We start from the raw sequence: 27,558 nt of genomic DNA on the forward strand, positions 1-27,558 counted from the left end.
TACAGAGTGACCCACATAATGCTATTTATTTGGAAAACACTCTAATACCTCCATTTTTCAATTTTAAGTTTGGGTGGAATCTTTTTAGCTTCTTTTTTAAAAGTGGTACCGATTAAACGTGGGGATAGGTACTTGAGAGGATGATCAGAAAATAACAGATACTAAATTAAACAAATATACCAAATCTGGGTATGGCTATAGCTTGGGATTGTGTATTATATGACTAAAGCTAAGCTCCTTTTAATTTCATGCAATTCGATTCATAGCTGACGGATGTGTCAAAAGGGCCTTCTTTATTTTTTGGCCTACATTGCGAATGCACGAACCCTGATCTAGAAATTTGATAAAGAAACCCCCTCCAAAATTTCATCGTAATCGGTCCATTCATTTTCGGGATATCGTGCAAACGGACAGACGGATAGACATTGCAAAATTGCGTAAGAATTGAATACATTCGATTGCGTAACATCTATATTGTATTTTCCACATATTAACAGTGTCTTATTTACATTTTTTACAGTACAACAACTTTACGTATTAACAATGGCAACAGTAAGGGCAAAAAACCAATATAATGTTTATATTATTATTGTCAACACATCCTCTATGTAATAAATATAATAGAGTATAACTATGCAGTTTGCACATGATATAGAAGTCATCTAAAATTATTGTCGTCGTTTCCATCTTAAACTAAATTTTGTTTTTTGATTCATAAGTTTATACATTTACTAATTGCTAGGCTCACATTTAGTATATTTATTATTGTCTTAACTTCGTAATAAAATTGACTAGTATAAGGACAGACTCTAAATGGCATATATTTTCCTCTTTCTATATTTTACACTCAAGAGGTTCCTAAAAATGATAGATATGTTGCCGATATGCACAGACGATGAACACAATGAAGATACTACGAAAACGAGTGGATAAGATGAGTCTGCCTTTTATAATTGTTTTCAATTTTGTGCATTTATCACAATTTGTGTGCAAATAAAATCTAGGCGTCTGTACAGTTATTGTTTTCTCTCGTTATTGTCTTCTGGGCATTATATAAAATATGATTGCAGCCTTGCTTTAAGATGAGCATGATTTTAAGAGAGTAGCCTCTTTTGCGGCGCTACAAATAGCGTTTTCGTGTTTATAAAAAATACGTAACTCAGGTACATGTATAAGAAAAAATCTGTACATAAAAAAATGGCAAATTATTCTACTTGGTGAACTAAGCTTCCTCCTCATACTCGTCAATTAGGTAGCTCGTAGGGCAGCACAGACCTTCAGTACCGTCGCTTCTAATACAAAATAATAAAGTTTCGGCAGTAGTAACTTCGTGCGGCATTATGCCGTGGAATTCTTTCAGATCTGCAGCGGGAAACCAGGCCTTATTATTGTCGTCGATTATTATTATTCCAAACAGTCTGGAACATTGGGGTTAGGCTCGCGGTACTGATCGGGCCAGACATTGTTCTTACCTACAGATGGCAGTGGCAGGAATCCATAAGATACAGATAAGTACAAGCGAGACGCTTAAAACGATAGCCCACGGAGGCCATCCCAATCGCTCCGTTATTCCCTTCGAAGGAACCCACGCATCGTACCCAGAACCGTCGACGACGATCTCGACAATGCTCGCAACCAGTATGGAGATCATCGCCAAAGGCGACAGGTACTTCCAGCATATCATCCAGTACAGTCCAGGGCGCGACCCCGTCATCATCTCGATGTCGTCTGCGAAACTGAACCGGCCATGTCAAAGGAGCGGAAGCCACCACGAAAAACTTACCGTTTCAATCCATAGACGTACGAGACAGCAAGACACTCACAAAGCGCAATGATCAACAATGGAAAATTTCCGCTAAAATTATCGAAAAGGACGAAGACGTAACTGCCAGCTCCATGTGCGAAACCCATCGATATAAGGCAACATGATAAACACAAGGCCCCTGTTAGAATTTCCTTTCGTAGATTAGGAAATAGCTTCATATCCACGATGGAAGTCACAACGCCCTCCAACGTTCCAAATTGAGAGTCAATTCCCAAAGTGAAGAGCATTAGAAAGAACAGAACGGACCAAAACTGCGCTCCCGGAAATTGATTAATTGCTTCGGTAAATATAATAAACGCCAGCCCTGTTCCGGAGGCAGACTGAAACGAACTGTAATTATCAAATTAGGCCGTACAAATGAATAATTTACTCACGTTATCCAGTTCCTTTTCCAAATTGCATTCGGGATACGGCGGAATTACGACGCTCCTCTGAACGCCGTCCGACGTGTAATTGTAAAGCGTACCTTCCGGCGGAAGATGTTCTAAATTGTAATCTGCACCAAAAATTTCGCTAAAGCTAATATTGCGGTCTTTAAGACATTGCTGATGTACCATTGTCGCTTTAAATCCAATCACCGAAAACACGACAATTCCCGCGAACATCGACGTGAAACAGTTCGTCAGGGAGACCATGACGGCGTCGCGATAGCAGTTGTTGTTTACGGGATTGTAGGACGAGAAAGCGATAAGGCCGCCGAAAGCGAGCCCGAGCGAAAAAAAAATTTGCGTTCCGGCCTCGAGCCAAACGACCGGATCGAGAATCGTATGCCACTTGGGCGTGAACAAGTGCTTGACGCCGTCCCCGGCGCCCGTAAGCGTAGCTCCACGAAAAAAGAAGATGATTAACACAATGTAGGGGAACGTGGCCGTGACATAAACCACCTTCCCAGACGACGCTATCCCTTTAATCATGCACAAGTACACCAATATCCAGGCGATCACCAGCGCTAAAGCGATCTTCCAATTAAAAGCGTCGGGGGTGTTGATGTCCTCGGCGATCATCAGCGTCGTCCGATACCAGAAGTACTGCGTGGGGCTGCTGACCTGTAAATGCGCGTTTAGTACTTCAACCTTGCGAGCGTTCGCGATACTTACGACGCACTCGGGGTCTCTGATGTAGGAACCGTTTTTGAAATAAACTTTCGGACATTCCGACCAAGGCAATTCTGATTGAAAACTTTGAGCGAAGTAGAATAAGCACCATGCAATTATTGTGTTGTAATAAAGGGCCACGTTAAATGATACGACTGCGCTACTAATTCCAATTCCTGAAAAATTAAAAGTTTGTGATAGGTTATGAACTGTTTTTCAAGATCCATAAGATTTTGGAAACTTCAAGCCCTCAATCTCAAAGCTTCATTTTCAACAAATAAGCTGATTTTCTCGGTCAAGCACTTTCAGCTTTGGATTTCGCAAAATTTAATTTAATTTTTACATTGCAACGCCATTGTAAAGCTCCAATTGCTATCCAAATGATTTCCTATGCGAAGAAATTATTTTTGCCTTTGTTTATTGGATATGTATAGCAGTATTTTTCTGCACAAACTAGAAAGTGATAACCACCCCCGTTTTGCCGTATGAATTTTATAAACACTTTGGGGGTGGATTTCTATGTGACGCAAGGGGTTGCAAGAAATTATTTATGCATTTGTTTATTGGGTATGTATAGCAGCATTGTTTAAATATAGCAGTATTTTTCTGCACAAACTAGAAAGTGATAACTACCCCCGTTTTTCCGTATTAATTTTATATACACTTTGGGGGTGGATTTCTATGTGACGCAAGGGGTTGCAAGAAATTATTTTTGCCTTTGTTTATTGGGTATGTATAGCAGTATTTTTCTGCACAAACTAGAAAGTGATAACCACCCCCGTTTTGCCGTATTAATTTTATAAACACTTTGGGGGTGAATTTCTATGTGACGCAAGGGTTTGCAAGAAATTATTTTTGCATTTGTTTATTGGGTATGTATAGCAGTATTTCTCTGCACAAACTAGAAAGTGATAACTACCCGCGTTTTGCCGTATTCGATTTATAAACACATTGGGGGTGGATTTCTATGTGGCGCAAGGGGTGCAAGAAATTATTTTTGCATTTGTTTATTGGATATGTATAGCAGTATTTTTCTGCACAAACTAGAAAGTGATAACAACCCCCGTTTTGCCGTATTAATTTTGTACACCTTTTGGGGGTGGATTTCTATGTGACCCAAAGCGTTGCAAGAAATTATTTTTGCATTTGTATATTGGGTATGTATAGCAGCATTTATCTGCACAAATCAAAAAGTGATAACCACCCCCGTTTTGCCGTATTAATTTTATAAACTCTTTGGGGGTGAATTTCTATGTGACGCAAGGGGTTGCAAGAAATTATTTTTGCATTTGTTTATTGGATATGTATACCAGTATTTTTCTGCACAAACTAGAAAGTGATAACCACCCCCGTTTTGCCGTATTAATTTTATAAACACTTTGGGGGTGAATTTCTATGTGACGCAAGGGTTTGCAAGAAATTATTTTTACATTTGTTTATTGGATATGTATAGCAGTATTTTTCTGCACAAACTAGAAAGTGATAACCACCCCCGTTTTGCCGTATTAATTTTATAAACACATTGGGGGTGGATTTCTATGTGACGCAAGGGGTTGCAAGAAATTATTTTTGCATTTGTTTATTGGATATGTATAGCAGTATTTTTCTGCACAAACTAGAAAGTGATAACTACCCGCGTTTTGCCGTATTCGATTTATAAACACATTGGGGTGGATTTCTATGTGACGCAAGGGGTTCCCAAGTAATTATTTTTGCATTTGTTTATTGGATATGTATAGCAGTATTTTTCTGCACAAACTAAAAAGTGATAACTACCCGCGTTTTGCCGTATTCGATTTATAAACACATTGGGGGTGGATTTCTATGTGACGCAAGGGGTTGCAAGAAATTATTTTTGCATCTGTTTATTGGATATGTATAGCAGTATTTTTCTGCACAAACTAGAAAGTGATAACTACCCCCGTCTTGCCGTATTCGATTTATAAACACATTGGGGGTGGATTTCTATGTAACGAAAGGGGTTGCAAGAAATTATTTTTGCATCTGTTTATTGGATATGTATAGCAGTATTTTTCTGCACAAACTAGAAAGTGATAACTACCCCCGTTTTGCCGTATTCGATTTATAAACACATTGGGGGTGGATTTCTATGCGACGCAAGGGGTTGCAAGGAATTATTTTTGCATCTGTTTATTGGATATGTATAGCAGTATTTTTCTGCACAAACTAGAAAGTGATAACTACCCCCGTTTTGCCGTATTCGATTTATAAACACATTGGGGGTGGACTTCTATGTGACGCAAGGGGTTGCAAGAAATTATTTATGCATCTTTTTATTGGACATGTATAGCAGTATTTTTCTGCACAAACTAGGAAGTGATAACTACCCCCGTTTTGCCGTATTCGAATCATAAACACATTGGGGGTGGATTTCTATGTGACGCAAGGGGTTGCAAGGAATTATTTTTGCATCTTTTTATTGGATATGTATAGCAGTAATTTTCTGCACAAACTAGAAAGTGATAACTACCCGCGTTTTGCCGTATTCGAATTATAAACACATTGGGGGTGGATTTCTATGTGACGCAAGGGGTTGCAAGAAATTATTTTTGCATCTGTTTATTGGATATGTATAGCAGTATTTTTCTGCACAAACTAGAAAGTGATAACTACCCGCGTTTTGCCGTATTCGATTTATAAACACATAGGGGGTGGATTTCTATGTGACGCAAGGGGTTATAAGAAATTATTTTTGCAATTGTTTATTGGATATGTACAGCAGTATTTTTCTGCACAAACTAAAAGGTGATAACTACCCGAGTTTTGCCGTATTCGATTTATAAACACATTGGGGGTGGATTTCTACGTGGCGCAAGGGGTTGCAAGAAATTATTTTTGCAATTGTTTATTGAATATGTACAGCAGTATTTTTCTGCACAAACTAGAAAGTGATAACTACCCGCGTTTTGCCGTATTCGATTTATAAACACATAGGGGGTGGATTTCTATGTGACGCAAGGGGTTGTAAGAAATTATTTTTGCATTTGTTTATTGGATATGTACAGCAGTATTTTTCTGCACAAACTAGAAGGTGATAACTACCCGCGTTTTGCCGTATTCGATTTATAAACACATTGGGGGTGGATTTCTATGTGACGCAAGGGGTTGCAAGAAATTATTTTTGCATTTGTTTATTGGATATTTATAGCAGTATTTTTCTGCACAAACTAGAAAGTGATAACTACCCGCGTTTTGCCGTATTCGATTTATAAACACATTGGGGGTGGATTTCTATGTGACGCAAGGGGTTGCAAGAAATTATTTTTGCATTTGTTTATTGGATATGTATAGCAGTATTTTTCTGCACAAACTAGAAAGTGATAACTACCCTCGTTTTACCGTATTCGATTTATAAACACATTGATGATGGATTTCTATGTGACCCAAGGGGCTGCAAGAAATTATTTTTGCATCTGTTTATTGGATATGTATAGCAGTATTTTCTGCACAAACTACAAAGTGACAACTACCCGCGTTTTGCCGTTTTCGATTTATAAACACATTGGGGGTGGATTTCTATGTGACGCAAGGGATTGCAAGAAATTATTTTTGCATCTGTTTATTGGATATGTATAGCAGTATTTTTCTGCACAAACTAGAAAGTGATAACTACCCGCGTTTTGCCGTATTCGATTTATAAACACATTGGGGGTGGATTTCTATGTGGCGCAAGGGGTGCAAGAAATTATTTTTGCATTTGTTTATTGGATATGTATAGCAGTATTTTTCTGCACAAACTAGAAAGTGATAACTACCCCGGAGAAACGGTCACTATCTTTGGTTGCTGTCTTCACGCAGGTCAAAAAGGTTTAGCTAGACCGCAGCGGCCTGTTTTGTTTGAAAGGGTAGACATTTTTTCTGTAATGGATGTTTATTTCATTTAAAAAAGTGCATGTTCCAATTTGTATTGTATCCTTTATTTCCCAGCAACCCATCAGAATGTTGGAAAGGTGTAAATTTATATAATAAATTTCTATATAAATATACAATTTTTAATTAGGTCGTCCTGTATTTGCAATTATTTAGTTTTCTTGTTTTTTTATAATGTCAAATTTATGTTATTTGGGAGTCGCACTAATTTCTTCACCCTTTGGTGCTATAGCTGAAAATTTTGAATGCAATAATTCCATGGAATTGGCCATTAGGCACCGAAGGACATGGTTCTAGAATTTACAACGATTTTGTAATCTCTTTTCGAGATAGAAAGAAAACCTTTCCAAGATTAGTCACTTTGTCGGTTGAAGCCCTTTAAAGTTGGAGATAAAGATGTTACTGTCACGCTAAGGGACGAAAGGATAAAATTTAAGTTTTTCGGAAATCACTTTTAAGTATCCGTAAATAGCTTCAATGGACCGGTGTTGTGGGAGGCCATTTTGTGAATTTCTTGGCAATATCCCTTAGGGAAAAAATGTTTTTACCCAATCCCACTAGGAAAGTTGTAGGTAGATGCACGATTAAATATATGATCATTCCCTTCCACAACACCTTGGCCCCTAAAAACATCCTCTGAAAGTTGTTTCCCAGAAATTTTCTCGTGTTTTCATCCCCTAATCAAAGTAAACATTGCATCGATTGCCTTGCAATAGCATATAAACTCGAAACTCCAAACGTACCGTATCAAAGCGTTTCCGTCACACGCCGCGGTTTTTGAAAGGACTGCTATCCTACCCTTGGCTCGGAGTAACCCCAAAATATTTTGTTGTTTTATTCTTGTCACACGCAGCTTTAAGATGTGCTCTTTGATCTTAATTTTCTTACAGGCAATAATGTATTCACAGCTAAATTATAATATTCAAAACGTGGACGTGAGATTTTTACTAAATTCAATTTAAGACTTTATACATTTAGATTCATGCTACCAATTTTGTTATAACAGGGTTTGTTGTAGGTAAATTATGATTTGCCTATACAAATGTTGACTGATAATCTGCAAATGCCACCGATGCGAATTTAATCTGTTCAAATACTTTAAATTTCCAACTCGTACGTCGACGTGTTGCGAATTAGATTGAGTAATCCATCAAATTGATGTAAATTTGGTGAAGGCAACAAATGAGCCATTAACTTTTACTCGTCCTCCTTTAGAGGCACTTGAAGGACAGTAGGTAACGATTCATTTTACCGTCGTGGATAATCTCCGCCAATAATGGAGGATTAAATATAATTGGACGAAGTTATTTTCGTATACTTAATTACGATCGATGGTAAAAGTAACACATACTACCGATAGCCGAAATAGAGAGGCGGCTCATTTCCTTTGGAAAGTTGATAAAATGTAATTGAACTGTCTATAATAGGGAATTTTGCATAACAACGTCCTCAAGCATTTTAGTTAGACAATGAGTGTTCACCCCATTTCCACAATCAGCTAAACGAGATGATGTAAACAAATTAAATTTCCATTTTATCAGTTTGAAAAATTCGCTTGAGGGAAAGCGAAGGACGTACTCATTTTATTTATAGCACATATTTTACTTCGACTTATTTAGACTTTGTAAAGGGAGTGGTACGAGGATAAACCTTTCCTTTTTAAGGGATGGAGTACTACCTGGCTTTGATCAGCTAACAGCCCGCTACATGTTTGCAATTGCGTTCTGCAGGGAAAAGCTTTTCAGCGAAAATGGAAATCAATTTCCCAAATATTTATTACAAAAGAAGGTTTCCTTTTAAAGACCGAGACATTGGCCCGTATGAATAAAAGCAGAGCTGGGCAGTATTCGATTTTGTAAATACTTTTTAGTATTCAAATCCTTTAAAGTATTCAAATACTTTGTAATTAAATACTTTTATGGAAGCAGTATTTGTATTTGTAACTCAAATACTTTTACAAATATTTAGTATTTGAATACTTCGCATAGTATTTCAATACTTAACCTTCCTTTTTTACTAAAAATTGACTACTCCAAAATTTCTCGGGAAAACACTTTTTCTTATTAATTTTGGTGCGTAGAATCCAAAACAATTCGTACTTTTTCGATCAGACTTCTCAATCAAAAAGTTATGGACTAGAAACCAATTTCCAAAGAAAATTCAAAGGGCTGTAACTTTTGAACTAGTAGCCCAATCTTGGAACTGTTTGAAATTATGGATTCTACAGGCCCCATTCTATAAGAACATATTTTTCCGGGTCGATCTGAGACAATTTTTTTTCGAGCCTCAAAAAAAGGCAGTGTATAACCTTCCTTTTTTACCAAAAATCGACTACACCAAAATTTCTCGGGAAAACACTTTTTCTTACTAATTTTGGTGCGTAGAATCCAAAACAATTCGTACTTTTTCGATCAGACTTCTCAATCAAAAGTTATAGACTAGAAAACCAATTTCGAAAAAAAATTCAAAGGGCTGTAACTTTTGAACTAGTAGCCCAATCTTGGAACTGTTTGAAATTATGGATTCTACGGGCCACATTCTATAAGAAAATTTTTTTCCGGGTCGATCTGAGACAATTTTTTTTTCGGGGCAAAAAAAAGGCAGTGTATAACCTTCCTTTTTTACCAAAAATCGACTGCACCAAAATTTCTCGGGAAAACACTTTTTCTTATTAATTTTGGTGCGTAGAATACAAAACAATTCGTACTTTTTCAATCAGACTTCTCAATCAAAAGTTATGGACTAGAAACCAATTTCGAAAGAAAATTCAAAGGGCTGTAACTTTTGAACTAGTAGCCCAATCTTGGAACTGTGTATAACCTTCCTTTTTTTTTACCAAAAATCGACTACACCAAAATTTCTCAGGAAAACTCTTTTTCTTATTAATTTTGGTGCGTAGAAGGAAAATCTTCTGGGAGCTCTCCGAGGTTTTCTTGGGGCCGCAAAGTCAGGAGGTGAGTTTTCTTGGAGGCAAGGGGATCTAACCTTTCATTGCTGAGATCAGCATAACGCAAAAGTACCGTACCTTTTTTTTGCAAAATAATTGATGAACTTAGATCTAGTTGCGATTGGTAGTACTAAAAACTTTAACCAATAGGAATTAATTAATGGCCGCCTTCTTTTACAATCCGCCATTGGAACAATAGAATAATAATGAATGTAAAGAAATCAGCAACTCGGTGTGGTACGATTTAAAAAAAAATTGCGAGAACCACCAGGGCCCCACATTTTGCACTGCGGGCGCCATCTTATACTTTTCAGGCTGGAGTTAACTTTTGGAATTTACTAATAAGATAAGCTTTACCTGCAAGGTACGGGGAGACTTGATTCCACACTCCAATCGCTCCCTTTCGCAATCGTTGTCCAATGGCGAGCTCCAAATAGAAAATCGGAATCCCTTCGATGGCGAGCATAACGAAGTATGGAATTAAAAACGCACCGCCGCCGTTCTTCTGCGCCAAATACGGAAACCTCCACACGTTGCCGAGCCCAACGGCGTACCCGACGGTCGCGAGCAGAAACGTAAGCTTGCTGTCCCACGACTCGCGCTCCTCCTCACCGCATTCCGGTCGAAAAATCGGCTTACCGTCCTGCGAGCCCCTCTTGCTGCTGCTCGCCGATTTCAATTTCGCATTCGGACTCGTGTCCTCGAACGCCAAATTCGTCGCGCCGTAACTCGCAGTATTGCCGTTTTCGATTACGAGACGTCCCCTAAGCTCCCTCATCTCCAGACGGTCCAGGGAACGTTGGGGGTTGAGGTGCGTTGAGCTCTGCTGACGTACAAAATGTGCCGTATTCGCCATTGTGCTTTTTTACAGTTTCCGTCAAGCCGTTATAGTTTGATCCATTTTGGTCTGTAACAGAATTAGACTTTGATCAGTTTAGAAAATTGATTACAGATCCTTCAAGACGTGACAAGAATTTAGTGGCGAAAGGGATTGTGGCAACTAACGGCGGGTTCGATTGAAAGTTCTAAAAATAAAAATCCCCGACTTCAATCTCGTAAAACCCTTAAACGTTTATTATTCTGTTTGGATGGAATTTATAATGCCCTTTTCCTGTTAAGTTTATATAACAAGTTTCACAATTGTAAAGAAAAAACTTACTTGTTTCCCTGCCGAAATGAATATTATAATCCTTACTTAATACCTCTGAAGTAGCGATTATCTCCAGAAACATGGAAAGACCTCCTTTTCGACGTTGAACCTTCATACTTAACCAATTTGCTTGGTGATCATTTTCTAATTACCCACTCATCTCTTTGGTTTTTCTAACTAATTACCCAACTAAAATATCCACGTTACGGCGACATCCTGTCGGATAAGGCCATCTAGAAATCGCAATGATGTAATTTTCAGTAGTGACGTATTTACGTTTTTAAGCGTTTCAGCGACGCGACGTCGATGGTTCAACAGCCAAAATTTACGAATTTATTACGTTAAACTTTCCAAAATTTGCACAACCGCAATTTGTGCAGGAAGACTTCTCTAACTTTAAGTTATAGTACACCTAATAAATTCACCATTAAAATTGTCACCCAATTTATAATTTCCAACTTTGCATTTAGTAGGGGTTGTCTCCCGTAGCGCTTGATTAATTATTTCGCGTAACTTTATCGGCCACCTCCAAAACGATGGCTTTCCAAACGATCTCTTGCAATGAGTCAATTTGGATTTATTTATTAGCTTGTATAAAGCTTAATTAATTAAACAAGGTGGGGATTTGATGAACATGAGATGTAACTGAAACAAACCACCGATTGGAAATTGTTACAAATTACAATCGATGGTTCGTTTTAAAATGAAAGCCTTGTATATAGATAGAGCGGCCGAACGGAGCCTCGGCCATCTAGTATAAACATATCGCAGGTAATCTTAAAGAATTTGCCACAGTTTCAGCAAAAATGCACTTCATAGAGTTTTTCTTGGGTCATAAGAAATTTTTCAGAGATTCATTCCTCTGGTACTTTACAGGTTCCCAAGGGTAAATTCTTCAGAAATGTGAAACTTTTCATAGCTCCTTTATGAAACTTGTGAGGTAATTACGGGATGAACGTTGTTTAAAGATTAAAAAATTACTAAATAAAATCGACCATGTGATGTACCAAAAGCGTCGAACTTAACGTGCAGGTTAAAAACGTTATTTTGCGTGATTAAGTATGGGAAAAATAACGTTTTCTCGAGATACCTGCACGTTAAGTTTAACGTTAGTAATACATCACAGGGCCGAATGTGAGATAGAATTCATAATATGTTCATTAGGTACACTTATATTATTATATCAAAGAAACCATTTTTGCTCAAGTATAAGTATAGACTACAGTGGAAACTAAACTCTGCCAAGTAGCATGTGATGCCACTTAATGTAACATTAGACGTAACCGTATCCCAATTCCAACTTGAAAGTGACAATTTCTACACCCAAAACCCCCATTCGCTGAATAGGTACGTCAAATTTTGGGTAAGAAACTTCAGGCGCCGGTTTCCGTCTTTATTTTGTTAGTTCTGCGAATTTAATTACGCACCTTGCAGTAGTACAATGCGCGTTCGAGGACTTTGACATTGTACGAGTTCCGTATAAATCGTACCGCTTGATCGATAAACTAGCGCTGGAAGAAGGAACGGCATTCCATGACTTTCTTAAGCGTGGCGTTAGAAGTAAACACCAAAAAGAAGTAACATACATTGCGTTTACAATGCCTGCATTTTAGCTTTTCGCTAAAAAAGAGTGAGTGAAACGTTCCAAAGAAGTACTTAAATCATAAGAGCCTTTTGTGAATCGCAGAAATTCGCATTGATATCCACGTAATTGACAAAATATGTATAACATACCATGAGGTACTCAATCACAAATGCAACGAATTAAATGTGAAACCAATACCCAACAATCGCACACGCACTAAAAATGATATACGATAAATATATAATGATATAAATAAATAAATAAAATTAAATAGTCTATAAACAGTCTTCTAACTGCACTAACAAATATTGTATTAAGAAGGGTTTGTACTACACGAAATAATGTGATACTGTAACGTGATTTATAAATTCGGGTTCGATGTATATCAATATTTATTAAACAAAACTAAAACACTATAAAAACCGTACAATTTATATCGATTATTTATATCACACACACTTCGCAATTTATATTTCCGCGCTCGATTTCGTTCGGTAGTAAAAACTGCCGCGATGTTCGGTCGGCAACCATTTATACACGCAAGCAATGTAAGTCCAGAACATCCGCGTACATTCTCGAATATTCCTACACAAATCCCACGCGCGTAGAAAATTCCAGAGCGCCAAAGGCGACGTCATGTCTGGAGCGTTTCCGTTACAATACGATACGATGTGATGTAACGTATCCGGGCAGTTTTTGAATTTGCATGGTACTTGTTTTTATGCATTTCATTAAATGAGAAAATCAAAAGCTACGATTTTTTTATATCGTTTAAGAATAATAGTGGAGCTAAATGTGCACCTTGAGAACCACCAGATGAGACATATATTGGTTTAGGTATGAAGTTCTTCTATTTCACCATTTGAATTCTGTTTGTGAGATAAGAACGAATCCATTAAAATATTGGATCACATAAACCAACGAGAGAAAGTTTAGATAACAAGATATTATGGGAGTGGAACTAGTTTTATCCTTCATGGTACTCCAACGAAAGGAATTAATTTCTACCAACCATATCCCTCCAACTCGACCTCTTATCGTGATCGGGTATATTCCCTTATACCTCAAGAACGGATTGTCGGAAGAGGGTACGCACAAAGGGCGATTGAGACATCTGCAAGAAATATATCCATTGGTGATGTCAAAACAAAAACTATTTCGGTTAAAAAAAATGCTCTTTATCTGCACAAGAGTTGTGCACAATTTGTACTTGTTTTAGACATTTCCGTTGCTTTTAATTGAGTTTTTATTTTTATTTTATCGTATGGGTGGCACCCCCTAGGTACAGACTTTTCAGGTCGCATCAACAGCCGTCTGTGTGATGTTTGACGAGTATACTGCCGATCCAAAAAACAAAAGTACTGAAAGCGAGTGCAGAAAGAGTACCTAGATCAAGAACTCGGAGTTGCGCTGACATGATATTTAGTCTACAGTTATAACGGTATCCCAAAATAAATTTCTTAGTAAATTTCTTTCGAACGACCAAAGTAAAATGAATCTCCCAGCTCCACTTGTAATTGAACTGGGGAAACAGGATATAGTAAAACAGGCCGTAGAAGATTCCGATGTAGAAACTGTTACTACAGTAATTTCCAAAGCCTATATATTTGAGCAAGTAATTTTTGTAGGACAGGACATATCTCCTGGTTCTATTGGGTATTTCACGGCGTACCCCACTAATTCGCTGAGAAACGCGAAAATTTCTTTAGGTTTAAATATTAGTGCGTCCATTAAACCCTAAACAACCAGGGGCGGACTGGCCCGGGGGGGCGGGTGGCGATTGCCACCTGGCCTGTACGTCATAATGGCCCGTTGGAAATTTATAAGTATGTGCTGTATTTAGTTTCTTGCACTATTAATAAATTATTAACACGTTTCTCTAATTGGAGTTGATGTTAGGTTGTTAAAAAATTAAAAAATTCTGTTTTAATTGAAGTGTTTTACAATGAATTTACCATTTTTTGTCGTAGTATAAAAGTGCTGAAATACAATGATAGGCGACGCGCCTCGTTTGGATTGTATATTTTGTTACTTTTAATTATCAGCTGCAATTTAAAAAAAACTGTATTGTAATTGATTTCCGAAAAAGGAGTAGTAAAATGAAGCAAAAAAATGTTTTTGTGGTGCACCCAGTCCGCCCCTGTAAACAACTACCATTAAACGGCATGTTTAATTGCCGTAACTCACATTACTGGTGCGATGAAAATCCTTTTTTTTAAATCGAGAAGTATGTACCTACATCTCCAAGTAGGGTCTGGAGTTTTAATGTTTTGTGTGTTGAAAAATAACAAGATTCTGTGTTTCCATATGTATCAAGAAAATTTTAATACAGACGTTATTTGGAAATGTTACGTAATATTGTTGTTGAACAGCAGGAATATGTTGCTATGTCAACAAGATGGTGCCCCTGCACATAATGCAGGCATTGTTTCCGAGTTTTTACATGGTTCCAGGGAATTGAATCGGAAACCTAGGGCCTGTTCATTCCCCGGATCTTTCCCACTTAGATTTCTTTTTGTGGGAATATGTAAAAGACAGTCTATGCCGGGGCCTTCCACAACAAGAGACGGCATGATCTTGAGAGTAAGAAATGCATCTACAAGTCATTGAATAACAAGTAGGTAAAGTAGCAACCCCCACAACATAAGGGTGCTTTACATGCTGGTATGAATGACTTTAAAAAATTTCGCAACCCTAAAGTAGACGGAAATTTATTAAGAAAAGATTGTTTAAGGGTTGGTTACAGATTATTTAAACATAATCTATCAAAGAAACAAAAATGTTCGGTGTGCTACATAAAGTAACAACCCCCGCAATATAAGAGTGCTTTACATGCAGGTATGAATGACTTAAAAAATTTCGCAAACTTGAAGCAGACGGAAATTTATTATTAAAGGGTTGTTTAAGGGTTGGTTACAGATTATTTAAACATAATCTATCAAAAAAAAACAAAAATTTCAATGTACTACGTAAAGTAACAACCCCCGGAATATAAGAGTGCTTTACATGCAGGTATGAATGACTTAAAAAATTTCGCAAAACTAAAGTAGACGGAAATTTATTAATAAAGGGTTGTTTAAGGGTTGGTTACAGATTATTTAAACATAATTCTATCAAAGAAACAAAAATGTTCGGTGTACTACGTAAAGTAACAACCCCCGCAATATAAGGGTGCTTTACATGCAGGTATGAATGACTTAAAAAATTTCGCAAACTTGAAGTAGACGGAAATTTATTATTAAAGGGTTGTTTATGGGTTGATTACAGATTATTTAAACATAATCTATCAAAAAAACAAAAATGTTCAGTGTACTACGTAAAGTAACAACCCCCGCAATATAAGGGTGCTTTACATGCTGGTATGAATTACAAAAACCTTCGCAAACTTGAAGCAGACGGAAATTTATTATTAAAGGGTTGTTTAAGGCTTGGTTACAGATTATTTAAACATAATCTGTCAAAGAAATAAAAATTTTCGGTGTACTACATAAAGTTACAACCCCCGCAATATAAGAATGCTTTACATTACATGGTGGTATGAATGACAAAAACCTTCCCAAACTTAAAGTAGACGGGCATTTATTAATGATGCGTTGTTTAAGGGTTGGTTACAGATTATTTAAACATAATCTATCAAAGAAATTAAAATTTTCGGTGTACTACATAAAGTTACAACCCCCGCACCGCAATATAAGGGTGCTTTACATGCTGGTATGAATGACAAAAACCTTCGCAAACTTAAAATAGACGGAAATTTATTAATATTGCGTTGTTAAAGGGTTGGTTACAGACTATTTAAACATAATCTATCAAAGAAACAAAAATGTTCGGTGTACTACGTAAAGTAACAACCCCCGCAATATAAGAGTGCTTTACATGCTGGTAGGAATGACTTTAAAGAATTTCGCAAACCTAAAGTAGACAGAAATTTATTATTAAAGGGTTGTTTAGGGGTTGATTACAAATTATTTAAACATAATCTATCAAAAAAACAAAAATGTTCGGTGTACTACGTAAAGTAACAACCCCCGCAATATAAGAGTGCGTTACATGCAGGTATGAATGACTTAAAAAATTTCGCAAACTTGAAGCAGCCGCAAGTTTATTATTAAAGGGTTGTTTAAGGCTTGGTTACAGATTATTTAAACATAATCTGTCAAAGAAATAAAAATTTTCGGTGTACTACATAAAGTTACAACCCCCGCAATATAAGAATGCTTTACATGGTGGTATGAATGAAAAAAACCTTCCCAAACTTAAAGTAGACGGGCATTTATTAACGATGCGTTGTTTAAGGGTTGGTTACAGATTATTTAAACATAATCTATCAAAAAAACAAAAATGTTCGGTGTACTACGTAAAGTAACAACCCCCGCAATATAAGAGTGCTTTACATGCTGGTAGGAATGACTTTAAAGAATTTCGCAAACCTAAAGTAGACAGAAATTTATTATTAAAGGGTTGTTTAGGGGTTGATTACAAATTATTTAAACATAATCTATCAAAAAAACAAAAATGTTCGGTGTACTACGTAAAGTTACAACCCCCGCAATATAAGGGTGCTTTACATGCTGGTATGAATGGCAAAAACCTTCGCAAACCTAAAGTAGACGGAAATTTATTAATAATGCGTTGTTTAAGGGTTGGTTTCAGATTATTTAAACATAATCTATCAAAGAAATAAAAATGTTCGGTGTACTACGTAAAGTAACAACAACCCCCGCAATATAAGAGTGCTTTACATGCTGATGGTGTGAATGACTTTAAAAAATTTACAAAATCCACAAGAGAACATTTAAGGAAAAGAATTCAATTGGGTTTGCAACACGAAGGCTCTCATTTTCAGCATGTGTTGAAGAAGAGAGGGTTTTAAAATAATTTGATCCTATTTTCATATAAGATTGTGTTTTCCAATTAGCTGATCGCCTTGCTTTTTTTATTAATGAATTATTTATATTAGAAGAATCAAATGATATTAAAGAATCATTTCTTTGATTTGTTTAAAATTCGATTGTCATCAAATCATGGCCGACTACTCAAAAAAATACGGAAAAAATGGTGTCAATTCAATGATTATAGGAACAGGTAATATCAAAATACGTCAATTTAGATTCTCTATCTAATAATAATAATTAATAATATATAATATAATATATTTTTACGGAATTCACCTGTTACATTAAATACCACAAAAAAAAACATGTTGCTAATTTAACATAAATTGATTTTCAACCTAATAAACCTTCGCTAAAAGACAATACAAATAGAAAACTAGAAATCACACAATAGAATAAAAACAAAAAATACTTAGTAATCAATATTACGTTTGAGCTTAATTTTATAAGCCTGAATTAAACAGATTAAACCACGGCAATTTCCAAAAATAGTTTGCATCGGACAAAATTCTTGTTAAAGGATTATTCCTAGACACATTGCTCGAAAATTGTTTAATTCTGAAGCCCGGTATATTTCTGGTGACGCATGTAGTCCTAGGAACATAAAAATCCACCAAACCAAGAATTTCAGGACAATCAATAGCACCATTTAGAAGTTTGTGTAAAAAACATAGGTCGGCAATGCGTCTCCGGTTTTCCAAGGAATGTAGGCTCAAATCCGATCTAATTGATGCGTAAGCTCCTTGGATATGTAGAATTCCAAGCTTATATTCCATTGTTCTAAGAAATTTCTTCAGTACTGTTTATAGCTTCTTACGATTTTGGTCAGTGAACGGAGACCACAATACCGATCCGTAGTCGGCATGGCATAGAACAATTGAACAGAAAAGTAGTTTCAAACATTGTACGTTCAAATCTTTAGCAATAAACCAAACAAGACCCCAACTGCGTATTAATTTATTGTAAGTAGCGTCAATGTGGGAAATTTAGTCGTCGATCGAAAATAAATCCTAAATCACTAATTTCAGATTTCTTTTGTAACAATTGATTGTCTAGGTAATAGTTAAATGTAATAGGGGATTTTATTCTATAAAACGACATTGCCGCACACTTTTTTACATTCAATTGTAGTCTATTAGTTGCACACCACGAAGATATACGACTGAGATCTGACTGTAAATTAATGCAATCTAATTCAGATTGTATAGAGTGAAAAATTTTTAAATCATCCGCATACATTAAACAGTCACAATGTGCGATTACATCCACGATATCATTGATCTAATGCAATAGTAAGAAAAGGGCCATTTCATTAAAAAAAAACTGAGTTTAGTTTTTTCGAAAAATGCACAGTTTTGGTGATCTGCGAAAAACCGCTTTTGGCGGCCATCTTGACAAGATGGCGGCGTCGACGGCAAGGTTCGAATGTGAATTTTAATTCTACGCAACCAAACCTTAGAAAATTTCAAAACTTCCCGAGTTATTTCCAAGTAAAAATCCCCAATGACTGGCCTATCAGCAGAACTTCTATAAAAATCAAAATATGCTTTGCTGGCAAACTTTTTACGGTAATCCACCTATAGTCTCGAAATTTGTGCCTCCAATGTTCTGATAACTTCACGGACCCCCCAAACAACGTTGTCTCTCGTAGATATACGTTCATAATATCCAGATTGGGTACGTAAGACTTGGATAGTCATCACTCATCAATGTACTGAACCAGTTACAAACCTTAATCACATCTTTTTTAACTGTCCCCTGTATAAAACCTATATACACAAATTGTATGAAAGACAAGGGAATTGTGTTCCCATTAAATATAGTCACCGTTTTAAGAAGTAACGACCAGGGGGTGTTTGACTTCTTAGTTGACTTTGTCCATAAAATTAACCGAAGCGTTTAACTTGAAGTAACAGTTAGCACTGTTTATAGATTAAAATAGAATTTCGTTTTCCTCTGTCTAAACCTACCTTGTTCATCGCCAACCAGGGTCGTATGTAGTGTTGTCTTGGAAGGCCTTGACAGGCCATCTAGGCAAGAAGCGAGTGTCTTTGTTACTTTCCCAGGTCTAATAGTAAACTAATGATACAAACCCGTTATAAGACAAAATGTAGTCCTCGTTTTGTAGTAATAGTTATTTGTACAACTAGAGAAGAAAGTGGAGTTTTTCAACTTAAGTTCAAAGTTGAACGAAAGTTGAAAAACACTTTCTTCTCAAGGTTTACACATAATTTGTACTGAAACTACAATCAAAATTGAAAAATTATCGTATGCAATAATGTAGTTTGGTACATAGCAATCTAGATACGGGTATGTTTCAATTTTAAACGTCATTACTAAGATTAACGCAGCAATTGTTTTTTACTTTCCTCACTAGAGACGAAAATGACATTTTCTTCACTCTTTTTAGAGACGAAAGTAGTTCTTTCTAAAGTAGTTTCAGTAAAACTTATTAGTTCAATTCAGTCATAGAAATTTAATCTTTTAAAAAGTGTGAAAAAGCGTAAAGTCCCTGTATAATTCACAAGCACAATATTTAAGTTACCTAAGTGAATGAATAATCAAACTCATAGTAAATTACCCTTACTTTAAATTAATTTAAATTCCCAAACATGCTCTGGGCCATTTTCAGTTCGTTTTGAATTGTGATTACCAGAGTTGGACTGGGTCACTGGGTCACCTGGGTCACTGGGTCGCTGGGTCACGTTATACTCTTTTCAGTTAGACCCAGTGACCCAACTTGACCCAGTGCCCCGGTTTGACCCAGCGACCCAATTTCACCCGGGGACCCAATTCGACCCAGTCACCTAGTATGATCGAATAACGCAGTTAAGTCAGTGCCCTCGGTTCAAGTGTACAGATTATGAAATAAATGAAATGCTGGTTTGTTGAAAATAATACTCGATTGCTTGACAACTGCCATTTCTGTGATGTTTGCTTTAATACTGCCGTAAAAAACTTTCCATGTCACGAATTGTATTAGAATAATGTTATTTCTAAACAGTTCCCTCCTTCGTTTCTTTGCTTCAGGGCTTACCAGTTTGCTTACAGGTGTTCATTCACATTTAATTTTTTTCTACTAGTTAGCTTAATCCAAATAAATCTTTTCTCTAAATACTTTCATTGACTACTTGACTGCAAACTATAAACAAATGCATTTGATTTTTTTAGGTATTAGTTCTCTTGAATGAAATTGGGCTACGTGCTTGTTGCCGAATATTATTGAGGAAGTTTTTTTAAAATTAAAAGTTACTTGAAATTGTTTTGGATGATACCTAACAATAATTTAATTACTGGGCCACCGGGTCAAGACGGGTCACTGAGTAAAGCTGGGTCAAGCTGGGTCACTGGGTCAAGCTGGGTCACCGGGTCAAGCTGGGCCACAGGGTCAAACTGGGTCACCGGGTCAAGCTGGATCACCGGGTCAAGCTGGGTCACCGGGTCAAACTGGGTCACTGGGTCACCGGGTCAACTGGGTAACTTAATCCTTACAGATCCAGAGCACTATTAGATGTATAATTAACATGTATATAATTCTATTCCAGTTGAATAAATTGAACTAATATACCTCAAGTCCTTCACAAACACAATTTTATTTATGTTGAATGAATTGAATGAATAAACCTCAAGCCCTATTTTTCAGTGAATTACATTGAATTCATTTAATTCCCATACAACTTAACAGTAATTTACAATGCACTTTTAATTGAGTGATTACTATACATCAAAGACTGCAAGCCTGCAATTAATCCTTCTAGAACAAAGGCTTAATTGAATGAGACCATCAGAAGCTTCAATTCATTCATAGGGCTTTAACGCTTTCAAAAGGACTTTTTGGGAAAGCTCCGGTATAATTTACAAACACAATTTTGGCGTAATATTTTGCCCAGTTTTGGCGCAGTACATTTTCGTTGAGACAGCTTGTATAAGTGTACAAGGGAGAGAATATCTGCAGAAACTAATAACGTAGGGTAGCGGTCTCTAATTTTGCAATGTCTGGAAATTATCTGTCAAATTCAAAGGAATATTTCTGCCACATTATTGATATGGTGCAGGTAGGTCTGCTTTTAGAGCAATCAAATAGCATTTGTCGAAATATAATTAAATTAGACTTAAAGTAATTCCGTAAAAATGCTCCTGGCCAGGGAAAGTGGTCTCCTTTGACGAATTAAATTTTGGTGTTTCACTTTCCTTTTCCCCGTTTCTTCCCTCGGGCGTAAAATTCGGTCTAAATGAAGAGTTTTGGTTAGATGTACCCGATTGGTGATTAAATGCGAATTACGTGCTGTAATACCCCAATTATGTCGGTTGTGATAAAATTGTGTTTTCATTTTCAGCATGAAAACGTTTAGAATTTTCTGCTAGTTCAAATGTTTTCACCATACATTTTTCATTTAGAAAATGCAAACATTTACTTGGAAAACATGAACGGTTAAAAACTGCACTTTCTTTGATTAAAAACACAACAATTTTAAACTCAGGAACGTAAATTAACAAATTCTAAATCTTCACGATCGGTAAAGGTAAGGACCTCAAAATATACCTACTGTAGATATTTATTGTGACATTTTAGATATGGATTTATTGTAATCCTGATGGCAAGAAAACAATACATTTTTAATAACTGTTTTTTCGTAAAACAATTATGTTTCTTTAATAAATTTCAAGGATTTAACGTTATTTAATTATAAACCTATCTAGGAAAAGCGCGTTCTGCATTTTAATGCATTTTTAAGTCGCGAAGTAATATAGGTCGCTTCGAATAGAAGCTGCAAAATGTATTTCTTCACTAATTCTATAATAATTAATAGATATTGATTTTAAGTAGGTATAGAAAGTGAACAGTTATAATTGCACGAAAGTTTTTTTGGAAACAAAAGTATTTGTACTAATTTAAAGATTTATTAGAACAGAGCGCGATTAATCGATTGATCACAGATACAAAATAAATTGCAACAGTAAACCACAAAAGCGTGCAATAATTGATTCATAAAAAGATCGGTACCTACCTGTAAATTAAAAAGACGCCTGGCGTCGCGATGGCTGCTGCTCGTTCTACGTACACACACAATCCCACGTTCCACTGAATCAATACCGACGCCGGCGCCTTTTCATAATTAGTTTTTTTGTCCACCGATTCAAAAAAAAAAACGAGAAAGCAATACGGTTAACGAAATTTATTAATCAATCGCATCGGAATTGTTAACGTATTGCGTTAACGCAATCAGCTCGTTAACGGAATTAACATTTAAATCGACGCTAAGTGAGTTCGCAAGGTTCGACGTCGACCTTTCGCAGTACACATCGAGCGACTTGTAAGCGGAAGAGATTTTCTGGAAGATCCCGTCGAAGAATTGCCAAAATTGTAGGCCCAAAAATAGAATTTTGGACAGAGGCGGTTGGGTCGGGCCTCCGTTTATTAACGGATGCCGCTCGTCCCAGTCCAGATCCAACGTTAGCTTCTCCAAACTGAACAGCTTACGCTTTAGGTTGTTGTTAGTTTTTTCCATCTTCTCCCTGGAAGGTTTGGAATTTGTATTTGGGAGATTGAGGGGCAAACTTACATTGAGGCTTTGATCGTTGCAATCTCCAACTCGATTCCGTTCCAAATACTGAATTTGGCTGAGTCTTTCATCTCTTGGAAATTTTCGACTGCCTCCAAGTGCGTTCTGTAACAAAAAGTGGATAAAGGTAAACCTCTCGCCAGGAAAGATTGCCGGTCACAGAATACTTGATCCTGGTCTACAATCTATGTTTTTCTAAAGATGTGAGAGACTTCCGGGATAGTATCATGTCAATGTTGAACAACAAGACTTTTCGTTCAACATTGGCACGATCCTATTCCGGAAGTCGCTCCCATCTTTAGAAAAATATAGATTGCAGATCAACACAAGGTGTGCTGTGACCGGCAATCTTTCTAGGCGAGAGTTATATTCGAATTTCCCGCCATTTACCTTTCGGTACATCTCAGTTGCTCCGCCAGGTTGCCCAAAGCCCGAATTGCACTTTCAGTTTCCTGTAAGGCCTCCCGCCAAATTGCGACATGCTGATCCAAGTACGAGCACAAATTCACAACGTTCTTTTGCACTTGCTCTTTCAGATCGCTCATTTTTGCGGCGCCATGAAACCGTATTGTTGGCTAAGGTCGCGAGACACAGATGGCGCCGTTTGCGATTTAGAAACACGCTTGCCTCCTTTTAATGATTACCGTTTTTTTATTCTCGTCCGCGTCCGTTAATCCTCGCCCGAAACATCTCTCCCATTCTATTGGGTCCGCTTATTTATCATGTAATGGAAGGGAGCCGCGTTTGTTTAACGTAAATCGTACGCGCGCTAGTTTTAAACTAATTGTAAAATGATGTAAAACGTAAATATACTGTCGTACGCGAAAATGAACGGGAAAATCGCCGCAACTATCACCTCAGAGGACAGTTTTCGTCCCGAACTTCTTAATCCATTCGTTCATCATTTGGAATTAGGAACGACCTATGAAAAAATCAAAGTAAGTCCAATTTTTGTGTTGCAAATTTGAAATGTTCGCGCCCGCCTACAATTAGTGTGCTACAAGTTACAACTAAAAAATTTGGTACTTTCACAATGTTACAGGAGCACTCGCGGTGCCGTTATTTGCACTATACAAATTGCCTACTTGCGTTTCTCCACTTGCAGTGCATAGTTTCACTGTCTTTCAATAAGTGCAATGGACTTGCATTCACATGCTTTAGAAACAATTTACCTGCGATCCTACGAAAGTTAATTACCTACAGTTCCACTTAGCTACCGACAATTAAAGACTCGATAAATAATATTCGGTTGTAGAAAGTTCAGTGAAAGTTCCCATTATAATTAAACGAATTAATCTGGTAATGTGCGAAGTTTGAACCACTCAAAAATAATATTAATTAGATGACGTCTTGTTGCAAGTCGCGCGTGAGATGAAAAATGCAACAGACCATGTTTTAATTAAGTTTCTTATATTGTAATTTCTCCTTACCACGATGTCCATCGCGCGCGTTCCCAAAAAAATGGCAACAGGGTCCCTTAGTTCAAAATAATTTTTAGCGTAACCCACGAAAGTGGAGCGCTTATCTCTTTTCCGTCCGTCGTTCCGTGCTATAGCTCAGTCACTAGACCCGGTATTGAGTTCGGGTTGTCGCTCTATGAAAGCTTCTGGGTTTCAGTTGTGCAGATATCAAACGTTAACTTTGGCGTCCATCACGTTTTTGCCCAAAATCGAGGTCAAAAACGTTATTTATGGACCAGTTTTGTTGGGAAAAAATCTAAACTCGATTGCATGATGCCCAGAAAGTAATGCATATGCAATTTTGACCACAAGATGTCAAAATCGTTATTTACCTATGCATCAATTTTCTTGACAAAAAGATCAAACTCGATTGCTCGATGTTCAAGAAATGTTAAAAACCCACCTTTTAAAAACAAGATGTTCATCAAAGTCATTTTTTAAGCGAATTAGCTTAGTAAATGATTAGGTTATGAGGTAGTAGCATGCTATATTTATCGATATTTACTTTCTTGATAGATGGTTAATGGGGAGGGGTTCTTAACACTTAAACATTTAAAGGCCGCCTGGCATACACTCAAAATATTCGCCAATAAAGCAAGAAAAATCAAGCTCTAAAGGTTGTCGCACACTTGTCTGTTCCGTTCCGTCAAGTGGACGGCCGGCAACGCGACGGTTCGTGACGGAACGGACTAATGTGCTCGGAGACGTTTAATTCCATGTCTTTTATTTTGAACGTTTTTTTAACGGTCCGTAACGTGACGAAAAGGAAGGGACAAGTAAGTGTGCGGCAACCTTTAGAGGAATTCGCCGAAATATTGCATTTTCCCTTTGTAAGTACCCTTCCTCCAACATTTTAAAGATTCACAATTAATTTTTTACATCGCCAGTAGATGTGTCTCGTCTTGTGATCTTTCCGCCCTCTGAGAAGTACCGTCCTTCGACACCCCGTTCTGCGGATATTTGCACTGGATATATTTCTTTCAAACGTCCCAATCGCTCTTTATCACCCTCCTACGAGGAGAACTATGGTTGGTAGAAATTAATTCCTTTGGAGCTGAAAGTTTGTAGGGTGTACGTCAATGGAAGATTGGTTTAGTAGTTTTATGTGGTAGTTTCAGACGCCTATCGCTGTCCTTCTTCCGTGGACTTAAAATTGTTGTATTAAACACGTCTTGAATTTAACACTCAACGGATACACAAAATGGTGGGCGTCTCCATCTTAAAAACTGACATCAACAGGTGGACCTTTTAACTTAAGCTGCGTATGCATTATCCGAACCGAACGTGTAATATTCTCGTTCATAGTTCGTTCACTTTTGACAGAAGGAGCACGAACACGTCATTGCATATTCGTGTTGTGCTCCGACCGATTCGGGCACGCTACGAACATGCAGAAGTACGAACAGACGTCCCAACTGTGCGAGCGAATCTCTTTGGTTTCGACACAAAAGCCGACTTTTGGTGGAGCGAGTGAGCACGTTGCGACCCTGCTCGCTTCGTGCTCGAGGTACTATCACAACTACACGAATTTCTTATGTGGAATTATTTACATTTCTTTTGAATCTTCACCCTGTTTTGGTTGAGAAGTCTGATCGAAAAAGTACGAATTGTTTTGGATTCTACGCACCAAAATTAATAAGAAAAAGTGTTTTCTCGAGAAATTTTGGTGCAGTCGATTTTTGGTAAAAAAGGAAGGTTAACACTGCCTTTTTTTGAGCCTCGAAAAAAAAATTGTCTCAGATCGACCCGGAAAAAAATTTTCTTATAGAATGTGGCCTGTAGAATCCATAATTTCAAACAGTTTCAAGATTGGGCTACTAGTTCAAAAGTTACAGCCCTTTGAATTTTTTTTCGAAATTGGTTTCTAGTCTATAACATTTGATCGAGATGTCTAATCGAAAAAGTACGAATTGTTTTGGATTCTACGCACCAAAATTAATAAGAAAAAGTGTTTTCCCGAGAAATTTTGGTGCAGTCGATTTTTGGTAAAAAAGGAAGGGTTTACACTGCCTTTTTTTGAGCCCCGAAAAAAAAATTGTCTCAGATCGACCCGGAAAAAAAATTTCTTATAGAATGTGGCCTGTAGAATCCATAATTTCAAACAGTTCCAAGATTGGGCTACTAGTTCAAAAGTTACAGCCCTTTGAATTTTCTTTCGAAATTGGTTTCTTTTGTAGTGTATAACTTTTTATTGAGAAGTCTGATCGAAAAAGTACGAATTGTTTTGGATTCTACGCCCCAAAATTAATAAGAAAAAGTGTTTTCCCGAGAAATTTTGGTGCAGTCGATTTTTGGTAAAAAAAAGGAAGGTTATACACTGCCATTTTTTGAACCGCGAAAAAAAAATTGTCTCAGATCGATCCGGAAAAAGAATTTTCTTATAGAATGTGGCCTGTAGAATCCATAATTTCAAACAGTTCCAAGATTGGGCTACTAGTTCAAAAGTTACAAATAAACATAAACAAATGCATCAAGGAAGAAGAAGAGAGGAATATTACCTGCGAAGTGAAAACTTACTTTACTCAATTTTCGATTTTTTTGGCTTTTTTACAAAGTAAATTGAGGAACGTTCAAGGGTTCTCTACCTAAAAGACAACTTTCTGGGTCTCTGTATAGTTGGCAATTCACGACTAGCGAGAAATAAATTAAACAAGTTAAAAAGTAATCGTAAACGATTTACATAAAGCGCATTTCCACTTGCATTCATTTCCCATTTGTAAGATGCAACTTCTTTTAAAATCGTAAAAATCCGGCCACAAATATGAAAGATAGCGTTGCACATGGGCAATCCATTGTTGACGTGCTACTTCAATTTCAGATTATGAGAAGAATTTATTTCAATGCTTTTCTAAATAAGAAAGTTGGAACTGCGCATGCGCAAACCTAAATTTTAAAACTAATTTACTATAACTAACTAATAAACTAAGATTTTCCAATGTTCCAAGCGCCTAAGTATCAAATTTCACTTAAATAGTTCCATAGATAAAAACGTTGGCACGGCGTATGCGCAAAATAAAATTTTGAAACTGGCGCTAGATTTTCCTTTATTCCAAGTGCCTATGTATCACATTTCATTTAAATTCTTCCATAAATAAAAAAGTTGGCACTGCGCAAGCGCAAAACCAAATTTTGAAATTGGCGTTTGAT

At 36.9% G+C, this 27,558-nt stretch overlaps 3 protein-coding genes across 6 annotated transcripts in view; 1 reads left to right on the forward strand and 2 right to left on the reverse strand.

Annotated features, from left to right (window-relative positions):
• Positions 1-457: 457 nt before the first annotated feature.
• On the reverse strand, positions 458-22,538 carry LOC116178071 (sodium-dependent neutral amino acid transporter B(0)AT3). 2 transcript variants are annotated; one of them, XM_031497366.1, is made up of 7 exons: positions 22,397-22,538; positions 10,115-10,664; positions 2,923-3,095; positions 2,200-2,871; positions 1,784-2,145; positions 1,473-1,736; positions 458-1,418 (listed from the first exon to the last, which is right to left on the reverse strand). In XM_031497366.1, the coding sequence occupies exons 2-7, from the start codon at positions 10,611-10,613 to the stop codon at positions 1,223-1,225; spliced, it is 2,166 nt and encodes a 721-aa protein (XP_031353226.1). In that variant the 5' UTR covers positions 10,614-10,664; positions 22,397-22,538; the 3' UTR covers positions 458-1,222. The 2 variants fall into 2 exon arrangements, with proteins under 2 accessions (XP_031353226.1, XP_031353227.1); XM_031497367.1 differs by lacking the exon at positions 22,397-22,538 and adding an exon at positions 10,917-11,102.
• Positions 22,539-22,549: 11 nt separating this feature from the next.
• On the reverse strand, positions 22,550-23,583 carry LOC116178073. Its single transcript, XM_031497371.1, has 3 exons — positions 23,342-23,583; positions 22,952-23,056; positions 22,550-22,904 (listed from the first exon to the last, which is right to left on the reverse strand). Exons 1-3 carry the CDS (start codon positions 23,494-23,496, stop codon positions 22,568-22,570), a joined length of 597 nt encoding a protein of 198 aa, XP_031353231.1. The 5' UTR covers positions 23,497-23,583; the 3' UTR covers positions 22,550-22,567.
• Positions 23,584-23,635: 52 nt separating this feature from the next.
• The window catches only part of LOC116178072 (lysophosphatidylcholine acyltransferase 2), a 34,960-nt gene continuing 31,037 nt past the window's right edge, over positions 23,636-27,558 (forward strand). The window contains exon 1 of one of the 3 annotated variants that reach the window (XM_031497369.1): positions 23,636-23,889. In XM_031497369.1, coding sequence (XP_031353229.1) covers positions 23,779-23,889 — 111 coding nt within the window. In that variant the 5' untranslated portion in view covers positions 23,636-23,778. The remainder of the gene's footprint in view (positions 23,890-27,558) is intronic. The other 2 variants (XM_031497368.1, XM_031497370.1) reach the window with 2 other exon arrangements.

The sequence above is a fragment of the Photinus pyralis genome, unplaced genomic scaffold, assembly GCF_008802855.1.
Source record: "Photinus pyralis isolate 1611_PpyrPB1 unplaced genomic scaffold, Ppyr1.3 Ppyr1.4_LG8, whole genome shotgun sequence".
In the NCBI taxonomy this organism is placed as follows: domain Eukaryota; kingdom Metazoa; phylum Arthropoda; class Insecta; order Coleoptera; family Lampyridae; genus Photinus; species Photinus pyralis.

What these genes read in the sequence shown, in the direction of transcription:
- LOC116178071 (XM_031497366.1), bottom strand. Translation starts at nt 10,613, where the DNA reads ATGGCGAATACGGCACATTTTGTACGTCAGCAGAGCTCAACGCACCTC. An exon ending in AGTCTCCCCGTACCTTGCAG is followed by an intron (nt 3,096 to 10,114) that starts GTAAAGCTTATC and finishes TTAATTTTTCAG; the next exon opens with GAATTGGAATTAGTAGCGCA. An exon ending in TGGAAAAGGAACTGGATAAC is followed by an intron (nt 2,146 to 2,199) that starts GTGAGTAAATTA and finishes AGTTCGTTTCAG; the next exon opens with TCTGCCTCCGGAACAGGGCT.
- LOC116178073 (XM_031497371.1), bottom strand. Translation starts at nt 23,496, where the DNA reads ATGAGCGATCTGAAAGAGCAAGTGCAAAAGAACGTTGTGAATTTGTGC. An exon ending in CAACTGAGATGTACCGAAAG is followed by an intron (nt 23,057 to 23,341) that starts GTAAATGGCGGG and finishes TTTTTGTTACAG; the next exon opens with AACGCACTTGGAGGCAGTCG. An exon ending in GCAACGATCAAAGCCTCAAT is followed by an intron (nt 22,905 to 22,951) that starts GTAAGTTTGCCC and finishes CAAACCTTCCAG; the next exon opens with GGAGAAGATGGAAAAAACTA.